We start from the raw sequence: 18,063 nt of genomic DNA, 5'->3' as shown, positions 1-18,063 counted from the left end.
CCTGGCTCACCAGTCCAGGTGCAACAAATTATTAACTTTTTTGTTTTTTTGTTTCTTTGTTTGTTTGATTGGTTGGTTTGTTCATTGGTTTTTCAAGACAGGGTTTCCCCTTCTAGCCCTGGCTGTCCTGCACTTTGTTTGTAGAGCAGCCTAACTTCAAACTCACAGTGATCTGCCTGCCTCTGCCTCAAGAATGGTGAAGTTAAAGGTGTGTGCCACTACCACCAGATAAACTGAATATTTTAATGGTGAAAGCAGTAACTAGGGATAGAAGAATATGCCAGTTCATTAGGAGTGCACATGGAAACCTACATCCGACTCAGTTGGTGGGGACAAGTGACTGTCTAAGAGGAGATTGACACTAGGATGCTGCTGTGGCCACATCTGTTCAGTATTCCCTTATGAGTCTTAGACAGAACTATTAGGCAACTTAAAGAAATGTAAGGAAGACAGTTGATCAGCTGTAAAATATATATATATATATATATGACATGAACTTCTTTGTAGACAATCTTAAAGATTCTACAAAAGTTTCTGCGTCTCATGAGCAAACACACCCTCCTGAGCTGTACTTCAGTAAACTTATATTGACCACAATTAGAAGCTCTGTTTTTTACATGTATAGTAATGGAAGTAGATGGATACACACAGTGATGGGTTCAAAAAGGATTTGAGAGTGGACAATGTTGATAGCAAAATATGAGTGTATTTTGTGCCACTTAATTGCCCAGATAGATATGACCAAAGTGGAAAATCCCATATATGTCTCAAGAATTGTTAACAGGAAAAAGAATTTTGTACAACTTCACATTGTGAAAGCCACTGTCAGAATAAATAGAGTCCAGTCATGCCTTTGTGATCGATTGTACATCTGTGAATCAAACAAACTGTGCATCAAAACCATTTAGATTCTAAATATGTCCAGTGGAAAAGATGAACAGTACCTTCCCCATGTCACTCTTCCTTAACTCACATGGATGACTGGTGTCTTGGCAGCATCAGTCCTGTGTGAGTCAGTTATTCACAGAATATGCTTACGTATATAAAATGTGTTTATCTCTATGAAAATATTGTAGCACGTTCACAGGGCCTCAGAACAAACAGAAGTTTGGTGCTCCTGAGATGAGTTCTCATACATTCTGAGGGTTGGCTATATGTTTGATCGACAAACTAAGTTCTTAATGCCTTTGCAAGTCTCTACTATATTGATGTATTTTCCCCCTTTGGAAACTGAATCTGTCTTTATTTCCTGACTGGTTGTTGTACATGTTTATCCCAGGATTACATGTATTACTCAACATGCTGACTATACCTGAGTGGTACCTAACAATTTCTACGATGTAACCTTTTTCCTTTTTTGTATCTAATTGGCAAAGAAACACCCTCAATCTGCTGTAGGATTAGAGAAGGGGTCACTCATTCACAACATCCAGGGTGACTCGGAAACTGGTCATAAAACTGACTGGGTTGGAGGCCTCACACTGATACTTGCCAGCATCCTCCATCCTCACAGGATCTATGGTGAGCTGGCACTTTGTAGGGGACAGCGTCATCCTCTCTGTGAGCTGAAGATTCTGCTCATTGAAGAACCACTGGATGGAGATTCCAGTATCGGGTGAGACACAAGTGAGGATGACAGAGCTATGTACTCTGACTGTGGTGTTGTTGATCCCAATAAAGGGCTGTGTCACAGGCCCTGTGAAGAAACAGAGGAGGGAACCAAATGACATTATTCCTTCAGAGAGCTCAACCAACCTTCTGTAGTATACAGACACCTAAAAAAGCCTCCAGGGTGGAGACATTGAGACTGTGACAACAGACACATTTCTTCTGCTTTGGACTTGCCACCTATGGCCTGTGGGACTCTGACACAGTCTAATGTGCCTCAGTTTCCCTATACTTGGACTAGTGGTACATAATCACTACTGTGTCTATGAATTATATGAGCAACAGCCTGACATGGGATGGGGGAAGATGCTCAAATAAGGAACATCTATTACCATCTAGCTGCAGAAGAGTGTTACCTGGGCTGGACCCAGAGGACAAGGAGCTTCCTGGAGAACTGTGTCCTCTGCCCCTCTCCTTGAGAACATGTCCTTCCTATAAGTCTCCTAATTCCATCAGAGCAGTTGGCTTATGACCTGTTACCTCTCCATTGAGACTCAAGAAAAAGAGATACCCAGGTGACCTACATAACTGCAGCTGTCATGACAGTGCACAGCTACTCCCACACTCTATGGGATTTGGACAGTCACTAAAGCCCTTTTTCCTGTCAGTTGTAACAGGAACTCCAATTCTAGCCCTGAGGAGATGCTCCCTTGGGACAACTAGAGTTGAGTCTGGGACAGAGACCTGGACTCTTGACTTCCTGATGTTCACTTCATAATAATGATGCCATGGTTCTCTCATCTAGTCCCTGCCTGATGTCTGTAGAATACTTCTCGGGGCCACCTTTACTGTGAGAGCCACAAGAGTCTGAGGTTAACTGGCACCCTTGGGATGAGTTACCCAACATACATCCTCCTCTGCAGATGGAGTCAGGTGAGGGATTCTTATCTATTTCTGTATTTCTACTCAGTGGGAGTCCTGTAATGAGTGCTCAAACTCCTATGTAGAGACACAAAGTACAGGGGAGGTAGGCATAGTCCATACTTGGGAGTCCTCTGTGTGTAAAAGGAAATCAACCCCACCAGCACCCAGATGTCACAGAGAATCACTTACTGTATATGTGGAGCTGTGCGTGTGTCTCCTGAATGTATGACTGTGTATTTAAAGTTATTAGGGTGTAGAATTCAGGATCGTCCTGGGTGACATTGCGCAGTAGCAGCGACCCATTGGGGTACACTCTCTCTACCGTCATATGCACGGCCCAGCATAATTGTATTCATGATTACTTCATGCCGTGAAAGTAAATTTTTTTTTAGAATGGTTTCTCCTTTGTACCAGTAAAAAGATTGAAGTTTCTCTGGCATATTATGAACAAGCAGGAGAGCGTTGCTCCCATCAACAACGTTGAGAGGCACCGGTTCGATAATGAGCTGACCAGTAGTGGAAGGGTGAATGCAGTCTAAATGGAGGACAGAAGTAAAAAAGCACAGGTTTTATCAATATTGAGACTTTTATCATTGGTTAAAAGATGGGCCCTGTGTCCTCAATGCCTAGATTCATCACTCAGAGGAGGGGGTTGGGAATGTCTGTACAATTAGAGGAAGTAAGCAAATAAAAATGTGATGCAATTGATCATGTCATTTCCTCTATGTTGAAATCTATCCTCTTGAAGTTTCTGCCCTCAATGTCCTCACATTCCTATTCACCCTAGGAAAATGTGGGAGGAGGCACCTTCCCTGACCTCTTATTCGTCTACAGACCTCCAGCCTTCACCTTTTGATCTCTTCAATCTTCTGCTTTCCTTGTTCCAACCAAACCCGGAATTCACTTCAATGAGGGATTTATTCTCTGTCTTCCAGTCCACTAAAGCTAAGGTCTTGTTAGGAAAAACTAGTTTGATATATCTGGAAGGTCCACAGCGTGGATGGGCACAGATACATGTGGGTGGTGAGAGGACATTTTGGTGCACACCTTTAATCCCAGCACTCAGGAGGCAGAGGCAGGTAGGTCTTTGTGAGTTCAAGGCCATCATGGACAGCCAGGGCTACAAAGAGAATCCCTGCCTCAAAACACACAAAAAGTGGGTGGTGAATGAAAGTCCCTTGGCTTTGCATGTCCAGGTGTTAATGAAATTCTCATATCTGGAAATACTGACACTGCTTAAACTTCTAGCTCACATTAACTATTTCATTTGTGGGAAGTTGTGTGTGGGTGTGGGCAGGTATGAGTATATGTCTTTGGTAAGGTTTATGCAATCCTGTGTGATGTGTGTGTGCTTATCACCGCACCTAGGTGGAGGTCAGAGAACAATTTAAAAGAGATTCTTTCTATCCTTCCCCCAGGCTCTGAGCTCCCCTCCTCCTCTCCTACCATCTGGCAATGTTGTCCGTGTTGGGGGGTCAACAGAATCCACTACCATAATCTGTGCCCTTTGCAAAGAAGTACATAATAGATCCCTTAGACACTTATTGCTTGCTCTGCCCTCCCTTTGTGAAGAACAGCATTTGATCTACCCCTATCCCCAAGCTCTACTGTCTTCCTCTTGCTGAGATGAGCCTCCTGCCAGGCAGGAGACATTCCTATGGTAATGTTGACTGTTGTCAAGGATGGTGTCTGAGACCCTTCTCCGTCCCTTCCACACATATTTCTTCCTGGTGTCACATTTGGCAGATACTTAGATAAATGATAGATAGATAGATAGATAGATAGATAGATAGATAGATAGATAGATAGGCAGATAGATACAATAGATCGTTAAGTAGATGAGTGACAGAGAGAGAGAGAGAGAGAGAGAGAGAGAGAGAGAGAGAGACAGAGATGTTTCATTCTTCCAGATCACACACAAGCAAGAAGGCTGATGGCCATCTCTGTGCCCTAGGAAAACAACAGATCACCAGAAAGCTGCCATCTCTGTGTTCTTCTAACATGTCCTTTATAACACAGAAACCTGCTAGGGCACCTAGTCTGCCCTGCGTTCTGAGCGACCTGCAGAAAGGTGACATGGCTGGAAAGAGACCAGCCAAGTGATGCAATGGCAAAGGGAAAGAGCTGTTCTTACCAGTCAGAGTGCATTGTCATAAAGCCCAGGAGCTTCATGAGTCCAGGAGTTGTGTTTGTGGGTGTGAAGCAGGAGGTGATCTGAGTCCTGAAGAGAGGATACAGACTCTATCTGCCTTGGAATACTTTCATGGGGACCCTCCATCTTCTTGTGCTTGCTGGGCCATGCATTGGGTCAGCCCATGCCCCTCCTGAGATGCAGATGTTCTCTTTCTACATTTCTCCATGGGAGGTGCCAGGAGAGAAGTGTGACTACACAGGAACCTCTGGTAGGGTAGTACTGTTTAGAATCCCAGGAGCAGCCTGTAGCTCTGAGAAGATTGAGCCTGAGACCTCAGGTCTGTAGGTGTAGGGGTGGAAGCCAGGCTACAATTAATCTCCTAGCTTCTGAAAATAATTTTCTAGGTGGTGATTGTGTGTCCTTCTAATGCCACCTAGTGATTACAGGTGGAACTGCACCTCTGTTAACAGCTTCCTGCAGGAGAGAATTCCAGAGCTGGCCCCTAAAACAATCACTTGCAAGGAGGACCTGACCTTCCTGTGGGGTCTCATGAGTCAGTCAAGACTAAATTATGGCCTGGGCACCTGAGCCCCTGTCCACGTAATCTCCCTGCTGAGTCCCTGGAGAAGGTGACCAGAGGACCTACTGTTACCATGGCTCTCATGACAGTGTGCTGGCCGGTTCCACGGGCCAATAAAGGCTTGTTTTATGTCAGCTCAATAGGAAGCAAGACCAAGCAATGAGATAAAGCTTCATTGTCATCTGGAGTCAAGCCAGATATAGTGATTTGCTCTTTGCGAGGTACCCGAGGCTTCTTCAGCTAGGGTCTACCTGTCTCTCAGAGACTTTTTCAAGTCCATGGGCACAGTGAGGGACCAAAATGTGTGGGTTTACTCTGATATTCTTGGCCTGAGTGTACCGCAGGACAGGTGAGGGGTCTTGATCTAATGCTTTTGGTCTACACCACGTGTGTCCTGTAGTAAGTGCCCAATTCCCAGTGAGGAGAAGTGGTCCAGAGAGAGAGAGAGAGAGAGACAGAGAGAGACAGAGAGACAGAGAAAGACAGACAGAGACAGAGAGACGAAAGGAAACAGAGAGAGACAGAGAGAAACAGAGAGAGAGCAGGCAGGGCCAAGACCTAACAGTTCACTGTATAAAACAGGATACAACATACCCATAACCTAAAAGCCACTTACTTATATGAAGTTGTGCATGTGTTGTTGTAACTTTGAACCCTCTGTTTACAATTTCTAGTGTGTAGAATCCTGCATCGTTCTCAGTCACATTCTGGAATAGCAGGGATCTGTTGGCGTACACTGTCATTCCTCTGCTTTGTGCAGGGCCTCTCATGATGGAATTCATGGATGAGGTGTATAGTACAATTTTTAAAAGCGGGCTTCTATATGCAGATTTGTACCAAGAAAATGCATGCAGATCTTGTGGCAGATTATGAACCTGGAGAAGAACGCTTTCCCCTTTATCAACATTCTGTGGCACTTGATTGATCACAAGTGGGGCAGAGGTGAGAGGGTTACAGCAAGTGGAAAGCGAGGCTGGAAGGGAAAGGAGAAAAACACATCACATGGAATCATTGGATTTAGTTGAAAGATGGCAAGCTCCATCCTGACCTGATGGATTGACTCATCACTCAGCCTAGAGATACAAATATGGATGAATCTATCTCACATGGAGGAAGTCAGAATCATGACATTCTTCATTTCCTGAGTGACCTGAAATATATCATCTCTTCTGCATGGATCTCCTTCCTCAGGTGTCTCCATGGCTGCCAGACACTGCACACATTCATGCACACTGTAGGTTGAGATTATGACTCCTCTGAATTTTCCTCCACAGACCCATCTTCATTCTCTGACTTTTGTTTGGTTTTCTTTGTAGCTCCAATCAGCCCCTGACTCAACTTTCTAGATATTCTGGCTGCTCTGCCCTACAGCACATAGATTAGGATGAGTGAATACAGGGAGCAGTCTGGTTTGTGTGGCAGGCTCAAGTCTTGGAAAAGGCTCAGGAACTATTCTGACTGGATTGGACCTAGGGTGGATGAATACAGTCAAGGTTTCCTAGTCACCACCACTCTTAGCACGCCAAAGTTTTCTCCAACCTGCCCCTGCCTGATGCCCACAGGGTCTTTCTGAGCAAAATATGCATTGAGATTCCCACAAGCCTGGATACAGTCTGACATTCTAGGCTGAGTTCATTTCCTTCCAGATATTAATTGATGCAGGAGAGAGCCAGACAATGGAGTCTGATCTATGCCCATTTGTCTCCATCATGTGTGTCTTGCTCTAAGTCCTCACATCTTGACATGAGACAGTATTCCAAGACCAGAAGACACAGCACTGTGTTTCAGAGCCTCACCCAGCACTGACTGATCACAGACAATCACTTACCATCCACATGGAGTTGCACATGCCTCACTTGCTCTTTCAGATCTGTGTCCAGGGTGTGCAGGGTGTAGAATCCAGTGTCAATCTTGGTGACAGTGTGGATCAGCAGGGATCCATTGCTGTACAATGTCTCTCTACCGCTGTGTGCAGGTCCCTCCATACATGAATTATTGGCTATTATATACTGAGAAACCCCTTGGCTCTTGAACACAACCACCCCTTTGTACCAGAAAAGCATTTGAAGATTCCTTGGGAGATTGTGAACAAGTAGAAGAACACTTCCTCCTTCAGCAACACTGGGTGGCACCGATTCAATGCTGAACTGAGTAGAGGAGGGAGAGTGTCCACAGGGCAAAAAGGAGGCTAGAAGGGAACAGATACATCCATCAATATTGAGAACTTTTTATTCAGCAAACATGGGGCACTGTGACCTGGATAAATGTGTCCATTGCTCTGAAGAGGTGTGTGGTTGAGGGTCCTGTCCTACTCGGAGGAGGTCAGCACAATACTTTTACTTGTCATTTAATATGTATGGCACGCTCTCCTCAGGTGTCAACATGACCCTGGCTCACTGCATTTTGATCTCTGTTCACACTCAGTGTAAATTGGTGGTGGGGTGATGCCTCACTGAATTCCTTCCCCATAGACTTTGTCCCTGGGCTCTTTGAATCTTGTAGTAGTAGTAGTAGCAGTAGTAGTGGTGGTGGTGGTGGTGGTGGTGGTGGTGGTTGTTTTCGGTTTGTTGTTGTTGTTGTTGTTTTATTTAATGGCTACAGCACCCACATGACTTCATCTTCTAGCTTCCTCCACAGGCTCCTCTTCCAGTCTACATGGAATAGAGTCTTGTGAGGAACATTCTCATTCTTAAATATTTTTGTGGGAAAATGGTGCTTAGAAAATACTCAGATATTCCTGAGGAATGAATGAGAGAATGAACGAAAATTAATGAGAAACTGATAGTCCTAAGGTCCAGTTTGTGCAGGATTTTACTTATGAAAAGACTCAGCATTGAAATGAGTGAATACATCACTTTGATTTAATTCTTTTACATTGATATTTATTACAAATGTATATGAATACATGCAGGAGTGAACCACATGCATTTCTGCATAGGTGGGTATAGGTGTGGGTGCATACTGCAGTATTTCTGTGTGTTGCAAGGACAACCTTGCAGAGAGTTCTCTCTGATCATGAGGGAGCTGAGCACTTACATCAGGCCCTCTGCCTGGCAGATATGCCTTTCCTTTTTGGGACACCTCACTGTCTTATCCAGGCCAATGTTTTTCTGAGTCACTCCAGCGTAGCAACAGCACTCTTCAGTATAGGGTGGACAATGTGATTGACTTTGAGTAGAGAACAATCTGGCTGTTGTGGACACCTTTTACCATTTCCTTTTTACTGAGATCTTCCTGCTGCTGAACATCTGTAAACCTCTTTGTCAACTCCACTCAGGAGCAAACAGACACTTTGAATTCCATCAAAGTCTTGCTCTCACTGGAGACTATAGCCAGGGCCTGATCAGTGCCTTACCACAACACTGTCAGGGAATTCTCTCTTCACTTAGGGTACTAACCTTTGCCCATAGTACCCCATTTATGGAGTAACAGTGACACTCCCACAGCCTCGGGTGCATTTGCCAACCCCACACAATATAGAGGAGCTTCTGCTTCTGCATCTCTGTGGTCCTCCCTCCTGACCTGAGTCTGAACTGAGGCAAAAGTCCCTCACAGAGTCACATAGCTTTGGGTGGGGTGCTTGGCTGAGGCACTGCTGTCTTCTCGCCTCAGTGTTGCCAGGTGCATGTCTCCCTCTCACGCTCTTTATGTTTCAGTCTCCAGTCTAAACAGTAAGCAATAGGCTGATAAGCACCACTGTGAGCCAGAATCCAACATCTAACCCCACGGCTGACCCCTGCTTTGGCTGGCCTTGGCTCTATCACAACCAAGAAGGGCACTCTGTGCTCCGATGCATCCTTGGTGACACAGAAAATCCACTGGGCACCAAGTAATCTCCATATCCTCAAATCTGGGAAGGTGAAATTTATCCATAGCCAGAAGGTGGCAGAGATGTCTGTGAGAGCTGGAAAGAGACCAGCTGGGTGACACCAGGGATAGGACACTTATCTATTATTACTAGTGCTACCATTCAGGGTCTCCTCGAGGATGAACATTCAGGATTGGTTAGTTGTATCAGGAGATCCATGTTCTGTGTGTGCAGTAGGTCTCCTGAGGCCTGGAGAGCAGTAAGCTCCCTCTGAGGTGGAGCAGTTCAGTGAGGACCATGAATTCTAGCCTTCTTTGTTGGCTGAGAAGTTGTTTAGGTCTGATCATATCAACCCTGACTTTTTAGGGATGCCTCTGCCCTTAGATTGGCAATTCCACTGTCGTCACTCTCTCTCCGGCTCAAGATGCTCCAGGCGAGGAAGGTTGAACAGGGTCCCCTAGTACTTTTCTGTACTACAGGAAACAGCAAATAGGCCAAACTGTCCTTCTGGGAGAGATGTCCATGTCTGTTGGGACAGAAATGGAAACTACTTCTTTCATCTTCTCCAGTAAATGAGATTCTCAGTGTTTGACCGTGAGCTAATACTACTCCCTGTTGGTCAATAGGATGACTGACACTTATGTCTTGGAGCTGTCAGGACTAGCAATGCCTCTTACTCTTTGGATACAGGAGAGAATTTCCATGGCTGGATGTCAGAGGACAAGCACTTGACAGCAGGACTTATGTCATCTGTTCTTCCCATGGGTACCCTGAACTTCCTGTGAGGTCTCATAAGCTGATATGGACAATTGGCTGTTGTGGCGCAGGCTTAGTTGAGCACGCAGCTCCACACTAGGCAGCACCTCAGCTCAGCAGCAGCTCCCCTGCGGTGACACAGTCTGGGCGGAGCACTTGGCTCCACCACAGGCGCTAACTCAGAGCAGCCACAGTCCTCCTGCTGTGGCGCAGGCTTGGCCGAGCACTGAGTTCCACCCTAGGCGCCACCTCAGCTCAGCGGCAGCTCCCCTGCAGTGACACAGTCTGGGCGGAGCACTTGGTTCCACCATGGGCGCTAACTCAGAGCAACCACAGTTGTTCTGCTGTGGCGCAGGCTAGACAGAGCGCTCGGTTCCACCAGCTCTAAGACTCTGGTTGGACACAGTGTGCAGTTTGAATCCGGAATTCCTGGCTGAGATTGGTGGTCAGTTTGGGCCCTGAGTCAATAACTGACCACAGCACGCACTTTGGGCCAAAAGGCCCTAGCTGAGCTTGGTGTGTAGTCCCAGCCCAAAAATTCTGGCTGTACCCTGTGTGCATTTTGGGCCCAGAATCCCTAGCTGAGCTTGGCAGATGGTTCAGGCCCTGAGAATCTAGCTGAGTTCAGCCCGTGGTTCAGGCCCGGTGTTCCTGGTTGGACTTGGCAGGGAACACAGAAGGCTGTGGATACCTTGGCCTGACCCAATGCTCATTCAGAGACCCAGAACAATTGCAGGACTCACATCACAGGGAGGCTGAGGATCACTGGCTGTGAGAGACCAGAACAACAGGGCTAACCTCCTAACATCCACACCAGTGAAGCTTTGAGCTCCCAGCCTAGGGAAATCGTGAGAAAACAAGTGAATCTATCATCAGACTCCCTCCATCCAACTCTGGAAGCTACCCAATAAAAACAAAGACGGCAAGATGTCTAAAGGACAGCGAAAAAGCATATGCAAAAAAACCCAAAACAACATGGCGTCTCCAGTTTCCAGCTATTCCAAAGAAAACAACGAAGGGAACTCAAATACAACAGAAATACAAGAAAATGACCTCAAATACTTAGTAATGAGGATGATAATGGAGGAAACAAATAAAATTCGTAATCAAATACAGGAAGATGCAGACAAACAGGTGAGAGACATAAAAGAAGCACATAGAGTGGAAGTGGAAAAATTGCAGGAAAATGCAAACAACCAGATGAAAGAAATAAATAAAACATTTCAAGCTCTGAAGACCTATAAAGAGGTAATGGAAGAAACTCAGGAATATGCAAAAAATCAGATGAAAGAAATCAAAAAATCGGTTCAAGATCTGAAAATGAAAATGGATTCAATGATAAACACACAGACAGAAGAAAACGAGAACGTGAGACCTCAGAGAAGAAGGCGAGCAACACAGAGGTGAGCTTTTCTAATAGAATCCAAGAGATGGAAGAACGAATCTCAGGTCTAGAAGATACAATCACAAATCTTGAATCAACCATTAAAGAAAACGTCAAATCTGGAAAACTCCTGACACAAAACATCCAAGAAATTAAGGACACCATGAAAAGAAGAAATTTGAGGATAATAGGCATTGAAGAAAGAGAAGATATCAGACTCCAAGGCCCAGAAACTATTCTCAACAAAATCATAGAGGAAGTTTTCCCCAATCTAAAGAAAGAGATGCCTATAAACATACAAGAGGCCTACAGAACACCAAATAGAATTGACCAGAAAAGAAAAACTGCCCGCCACATAATAATCAAAACACAAAACATGCAGAACAAAGAAAAAATATTAAAAGCTGCAAGGGAAAAGGGCCAAATAACATTTAATGGCAAACCTATCAGAATTACACCCGACTTCTCAGCAGAGACCATAAAAGCCAGAAGGGCCTGGACAGAGATCCTGCAAACCCTAAGAGACCACAGATGCCAGGCCAGACTACTTACCCAGTAAAATTATCAATAACCATTGATGGAGAAAACAAAATATTCCATGACAAAAACAAATTCAAACAGAACCTATCCACAAATCCAGCTTTACAGAAGGTACTAGAAGGAAAACTCCATCCCAAAGGGTCAAGCTACAACCAAAACTACCCAGGAAATAGATAACTATCCCATGGCAAAAACACAACTATACAAACGCTCAACTGGAAATAACATCAAAATTAAGACTCTTAACAGTCACTGGTCATTAATATCTCTCAAAATCAATGGCCTCAATTCTCCAATAAAAAGACACAGACTAACTGAATGGGTACATAAACAAGATCCAACATTCTTCTGCATTCAAGAAACACATCTCACCTATAATGAAAGGCATTACTTCAGGGTAAAAGGTTGGAAAAAAATATTCCAAGCAAATGGTCACAAGAAGCAAGCAGGCGTAGCCATTTTAGTATTGAACAAAATAGACTTTCAACCAAAATTAATCAAAAGGGATGAAGAAGGACACTTCATACTCATCAAAGGTAAAGTCAACCAAGATGACATCACAATTCTGAACATCTATGCTCCCAATACAAGGGCACCCACATTTCTAAAAGATCTCCTAAAAAAGCTTAAACCACACATCGATCCCCACACAATAATAGTGGGAGACCTCAACACCCCACTCTCACTGAAGGATAAATCATTGAAACAGAAACTAAGCCGAGAAATAACATCATTAACCAATGCCATGGGTCAAATGGATCTAACAGATATCTATAGAACCTTTCACCCAAACAAGAAAGAATACACCTTCTTCTCTGCACCCCATGGAACCTTCTCCAAAATTGATCACATCGTAGGTCACAAAGCAAGCCCCAATAGATACAAGAGGATTGAAATAATACCTTGTATCCTATCAGATCACCATGCTCTTAGGCTGCAATTCAACAACAACAGAAATGACAAAATCCTACACATATGTGGAAACTAAACAACTCTCTGCTAAATGACACCTGGGTCAGAGAAGAAATAAAGAAAGAAATCAAGGAGTTTTTGAAATTCAATGAAAATGAAGAAAGAACATACTCAAATTTGTGGGATACATTGAAAGCAGTGCTAAGAGGAAAATTCATAGCACTAAGTGCCTTTAAAAAGAAATTGGAAACATCGCAAATAAGCATCTTAACGACACAACTGGAAGCCCTAGAAAAAAAAGAAGCAGAAACACCCAAGAGGAGTAGACGCCTGGAAATAATCAAACTCAGGGCTGAAATTAACAAATTAGAAACTAAGAAAACAGTCCAAAGAATCAACAAAACCAAAAGCTGGTTCTTTGAGAAAATCAACAAGATAGACAGACCATTAGCCACACTAAATAAAAGGCAGACAGACAGTATTGAAATCAACAAAATCAGAAATGAAAAGGGAGACATAACAACAGACACTGAAGAAATTCAAAGAATCATAAGATCCTACTTTGAAGGCATAGACGCCACAAAATTTGAAAATCTAAGGGAAATGGACGATTTTCTTGATCAATTTCACTTGCCAAAGTTGAATGAAGAACAGATAAACAAGCTAAATAGTCCCATTTCCCCTACAGAAATAGAAGCAATCATCGATGGTCTCCCAACCAAAAAAAGCCCAGGGCCAGATGGTTCCAGTGAAGAATTCTACCAGACCTTCAAGGGCGAGCTAATACCGATACTCTTCAAGCTATTCCAAAAGATAGAAATGGATGGAAAATTGCCAAATTCATTCTATGAGGCCATAGTCTCATTCATACCTAAACCTCACAAAGACTCAACAAAGAAAGAGAATTTCAGACCAATTTCTCTTATGAACATCGATGCAAAAATACTAAATTAAATACTTGCAAAACGAATACAGGAACACATAAAAGATATCATTCATCATGACCAAGTAGGCTTCATTCCAGGCATGCAGGGATGGTTTAATATACGGATATCCATCAATGTAATCCACCATATAAACAAACTGAAAATAAAAAACCACATGATCATCTCCTTGGATGCAGGGAAAGCATTTGATAAAATTCAACACCCATTCATGTTTAAAGTTTTAGAGAGATCAGGGATATAAGGCACTTTCCTCAACATAATAAAGGCTATATACAGCAAGCCAATAGCCACAATCAAAGTAAATCGTGAGATACTCAAGGAAATTCCTCTAAAATCGGGAACAAGGTAAGGCTGCCCACTCTCTCCATATCTCTTCAATATAATACTCGAAGTTCTAGCCAGAGCAATAAGACAACAAAAGGAGATCAAGGGTATCCAAATGGGAAAGGAGGAAGTCAAATTATCCCTATTTGCAGATGATATGATAGTGTACATAAGTGACTCTCAAAATTCCACCAGAGAACTTTTAAAGCTGATAAACACCTTCAGCAAATTGGCTGGATACAACATTAACTCAAAGAAGTCTGTAGCCTTCCTATACACAAATGACAAGCTTGCAGAGGAAGAAATTAGGAAAACCACATGCTTCACATTAGCCACAAGCAACATAAAATATCTAGGAGTTACCCTAACTAAGCAAGAGAACGACTTGTTGGAAAAAAATTTCAAAACTCTGAAGAAAGAGATTGAAGATGACCTGAGAAGATGGAATGGTCTTCCGTGCTCATGGATCGGGAGAATTAACATAGTAAAAATGGCCATCCTACCAAAAGCAATCTACAGATTCAATGCAATCCCTATCAAAATACCTACACAATTTTTTAAAGACATTGAAAGTTCAATTCTGAACTTCATATGGAAAAACAAAAAACCCAGAATAGCTAAAACAATCTTGTACAATAAAAGGTGCTCCAGGGGAATCTCCATACCTGATCTCAAACTGTACTATAAAGCAATAGTAATTAAAACAGCATGGTACCGGCACAGCAACAGGCTGGTTGATCAGTGGAATCAAATCGAAGATCCAGATATGAATCCACACACATATGGTCACTTGATTTTTGACAAAGAAGCCAAATCCATTCAATGGAAAAAGGATATCATCTTCAACAAATGGTGCTGGTCTAACTGGAGGTCTATGTGTAAAAAAATGAAACTGGACCCATATTTGTCACCTTGCACAAAACTCAAATCCAGGTGGATTAAAGACCTCAATGTAAAACCAGAGACACTAAGACACTTAGAGGAAAAAGTGGGGAAGAGCCTGGAACATATTGGCACAGGAGACAACTTCCTGAACAGAACACCAACGGCCCAGGCCTTAATGTCAACCATTAATAAATGGGACCTCATGAGGCTGAGAAGCTTCTGTAAGGCAGGAGACACTATGAAGAGAACAAAGCAACAGCCTACAGACTGGGAAAAAATCTTCACCAACCCTACATTTGACAAACGTCTAATATCCAAAATATATAAAGAACTCAAGAAATTAAACACCACCAAACCAAATAACCCAATTGAGAAATGGGGCTTGGAATTAAACAGAGAATTCTCAACAGAGGAGTATCAAATGGCTGAGAAACACTTAAAGAAATGATCAACCTCATTAGTCATCAGGGAAATGCAAATCAAAACAACTCTGAGATTCCATCTTACACCCATCAGAATGGCTAAGATCAAAAATTTAATTGACACCACATGCTGGTGAGGATGTGAGGAGAGAGGAACACTCCTTCATTGCTGGTGGGAATGCAAACTAGTACAGCCACTTTGGAAATTTATCTGGTGCTATCTCAGAATACTGGGAATAGGGCTTCCTCAAGACCCAGCTATTCCACTCCTTGGAATATACCCAGAAGATGCTCCAGCACACAACAAGAAACTTTGCTCAACCATGTTCATAGCAGCCTTATTCATAATAGCCAGAACATGGAAACAGCCTAAGTGTCCCTCAGTAGAAGAGTGGATAAAGAAACTGTGGTACATATACACTATAAAATACTACTCAGCTATTAAAAACAAGGAATTCCCGAAATTTGTGGATAAATGGATTGAGCTAGAAATGATCATAATGAGTGAGTTAACCAGAAGCAGAAAAAATCAAATGGTATATACTCACTTATATCTGCATACTAGCCCAAGGGGCATGTCCCATGAAAGCTTTCACATACCAGGAAACTGGGACTGAGGGGAGGGCATCCTATTGGGACTCTAAATGAGAGACGCATGGGAGAATAGCAAAGTAGAAGGATCCAGAGGGTCCTAGAAACCTACAAGTAGAACATTATGATAGGCAGATTTGGGCCCAGGGGTCCCGCTCAAACTAAGGCACCAGCCAAGGACAATACAGGCGGTAAATGTTAAACCCCTACCCAGATCTAGCCAATGGTCAGAACATTCTCCACAGTCGAGTGGAGAGTGGGATATGACTTTCTCACATACTCTGGTGCCTCACTTTTGACCATGTCCCCTGGAGGGGGAGACCTGGTGGCACTCAGAGGAAGGACAGCAGGTTGCCAAGGAGAGACTTGATACCCTTGGAGCATATACAGGGGGAGGAAATCCCCCTCAGGAACTGTCCTAGAGGAGGGGAATAATGGGAAAATGGGAGGGAGGGAAGAATGGGAGGATACAAGGGATGGGATAACCATTGAGATGTAACAAGAATAAATTAATAATAAAAGAAAGAAATACAGTCCTGGTAAGCAGATCTCTGAAATACCATCACTGAGCTCTGGTGTGAAGCCTTATGAATAGATAAAGAACTAAATTACCAAGCCATGATCATAGGCATATAAAATTCCAAATACTCTCATGAGATTCCAGCTCCATTTATTTCTTCTTTCCGTGTATCTCTGATATCTTATGGTTAGTCTTGGTTTTCAATATGAGTCGGGGCATTTTCCAAGCAGGATGATCCACCCAGTGGGAGGAATGTACTTTAGGTCAAGTAGGTTTTTCTTTCAGTCACTCATTCATGACTTCCTGTCCCCTCTATTTGCTTTCATGATTTTTTGCTCTTCAAGACACAGAAGGACTAATTAGAGATCTGAACCTTGCTCATGCTCTTTTACCCCAAATGTTCGCAGCTCCTGACTTGTCTCAGTTGCTGATTGGTTTCCACTCTGATTCAATTGTTATCAGAAAGTGGACATGATGTACATGCCTGGGAATCTTGTGCTGAGTCAGGATGAAAGCAGGTTTTGGTGATGCTGTTTCAGTTACTGCTCACAAGGTCAGTGGTGGACATCCAGGTGTCCATGAGCTTAGGATCTACGCAGTGGAAACAGTGAAACCCAGGGCAGATGCCATGAGCTGTGTCTTAATTCTGAGGGTCCATCTGTGAAGTGCTGTGGACAGCAGTGCTTGTGATGAGTACTAGGAACAGAAAGTGATATCTCTTATGGAGTCTTGCAGTGGACAGAGAGGGCTTAACAGTATGAAACAGTGCGGTAGTGAGCCACGTTGACACATTCCAGAGTTGCTTGGGGGAAAAGAGTCTCACCTGGATAACTTCCTTATGATGTTGGGCTGTGGACACGTCTGTGAGGGATTGCCTTAATTGATGCCGGAAGGACAAGGCCACTAGAAATAGCACTATCCATAGTCGATTGTCCCTGTTTATGTAAGAAAGACAGCTAGGTAATCATGACCCAGAGATCCAGCCAGTGGATGAGCCAGTCAGAATCCCATTTACTGTTTTGATTGCTTTCAGTGGTGCAAATTGACCCAGACCCAGAAGGAAAATGGATCCTTTACTTTCACCTGGCGTGCTGTTCCTTAGGGTGTTTTTTTAAAATCACAGCAACAAAAAGAGACCTAGAACAGTATGTGTGGAAGTGCAGAGGACACATACATTTGAATCAACGTTCTATGTAGTCAAGAGCAGACTCCCTAAGAACCCTGTGGGCAAAGAGAAGGAACTATTTAGACCCTAGAGGTGCCAGCAAGTGAAGGTATAGACCCGCTCCTTTGAATACATAGTCAATGTCCTAGACCTTTTCTTTGAAATTTTCTGAGCAAAAAAGGTCCTCCTCTGTATAAACTCTTACTCTACCTTTAGTCCAGGACTTCCCAGGAAAAAATCTGGAACCTTGTCTATATCCACCCTACACTAGATGGAAACTGGAGCTCTGGAGTGCACAGTAGGGAGGATGACAGAATGAAAAGACCAGGGCAGGTCACATTTGACTTGTGGGCCATCCCTGCTGTTGGTCTAGACATGAGATTAAAGTTCAGCCAGGGCTCTCCAGCGGGCAATATCAGGACACACACTCAAAACTCAGAAAATTGTTTCCCTGAGCCATGAGCTTGCCTAGGAGACTAGTATCTATCCTGTCCCTCCTAACGTGGAGCTCCCTCCCAAGGTCCTGTTCAGTTTCTTTTTTCTGAGAATAGCCCTGACTGAGG

At 43.5% G+C, this 18,063-nt stretch overlaps 1 protein-coding gene across 1 annotated transcript in view; it reads right to left on the bottom strand.

The window, feature by feature from the left end:
* Positions 1–1,412: 1,412 nt before the first annotated feature.
* Positions 1,413–18,063, bottom strand: part of LOC127203198 (carcinoembryonic antigen-related cell adhesion molecule 3-like) — a 64,302-nt gene continuing 47,651 nt past the window's right edge. Inside the window, 5 exon segments of the mRNA XM_051161994.1 lie at positions 1,413–1,696; positions 2,722–2,846; positions 2,848–3,067; positions 5,863–6,219; positions 7,075–7,434. Of these exon segments, the coding sequence (XP_051017951.1) occupies positions 1,413–1,696; positions 2,722–2,846; positions 2,848–3,067; positions 5,863–6,219; positions 7,075–7,434 (1,346 nt within the window).

This window comes from Acomys russatus, chromosome 19 (assembly GCF_903995435.1).
Source record: "Acomys russatus chromosome 19, mAcoRus1.1, whole genome shotgun sequence".
In the NCBI taxonomy this organism is placed as follows: domain Eukaryota; kingdom Metazoa; phylum Chordata; class Mammalia; order Rodentia; family Muridae; genus Acomys; species Acomys russatus.
This window is presented reverse-complemented; position numbering and strand designations above follow the sequence as displayed.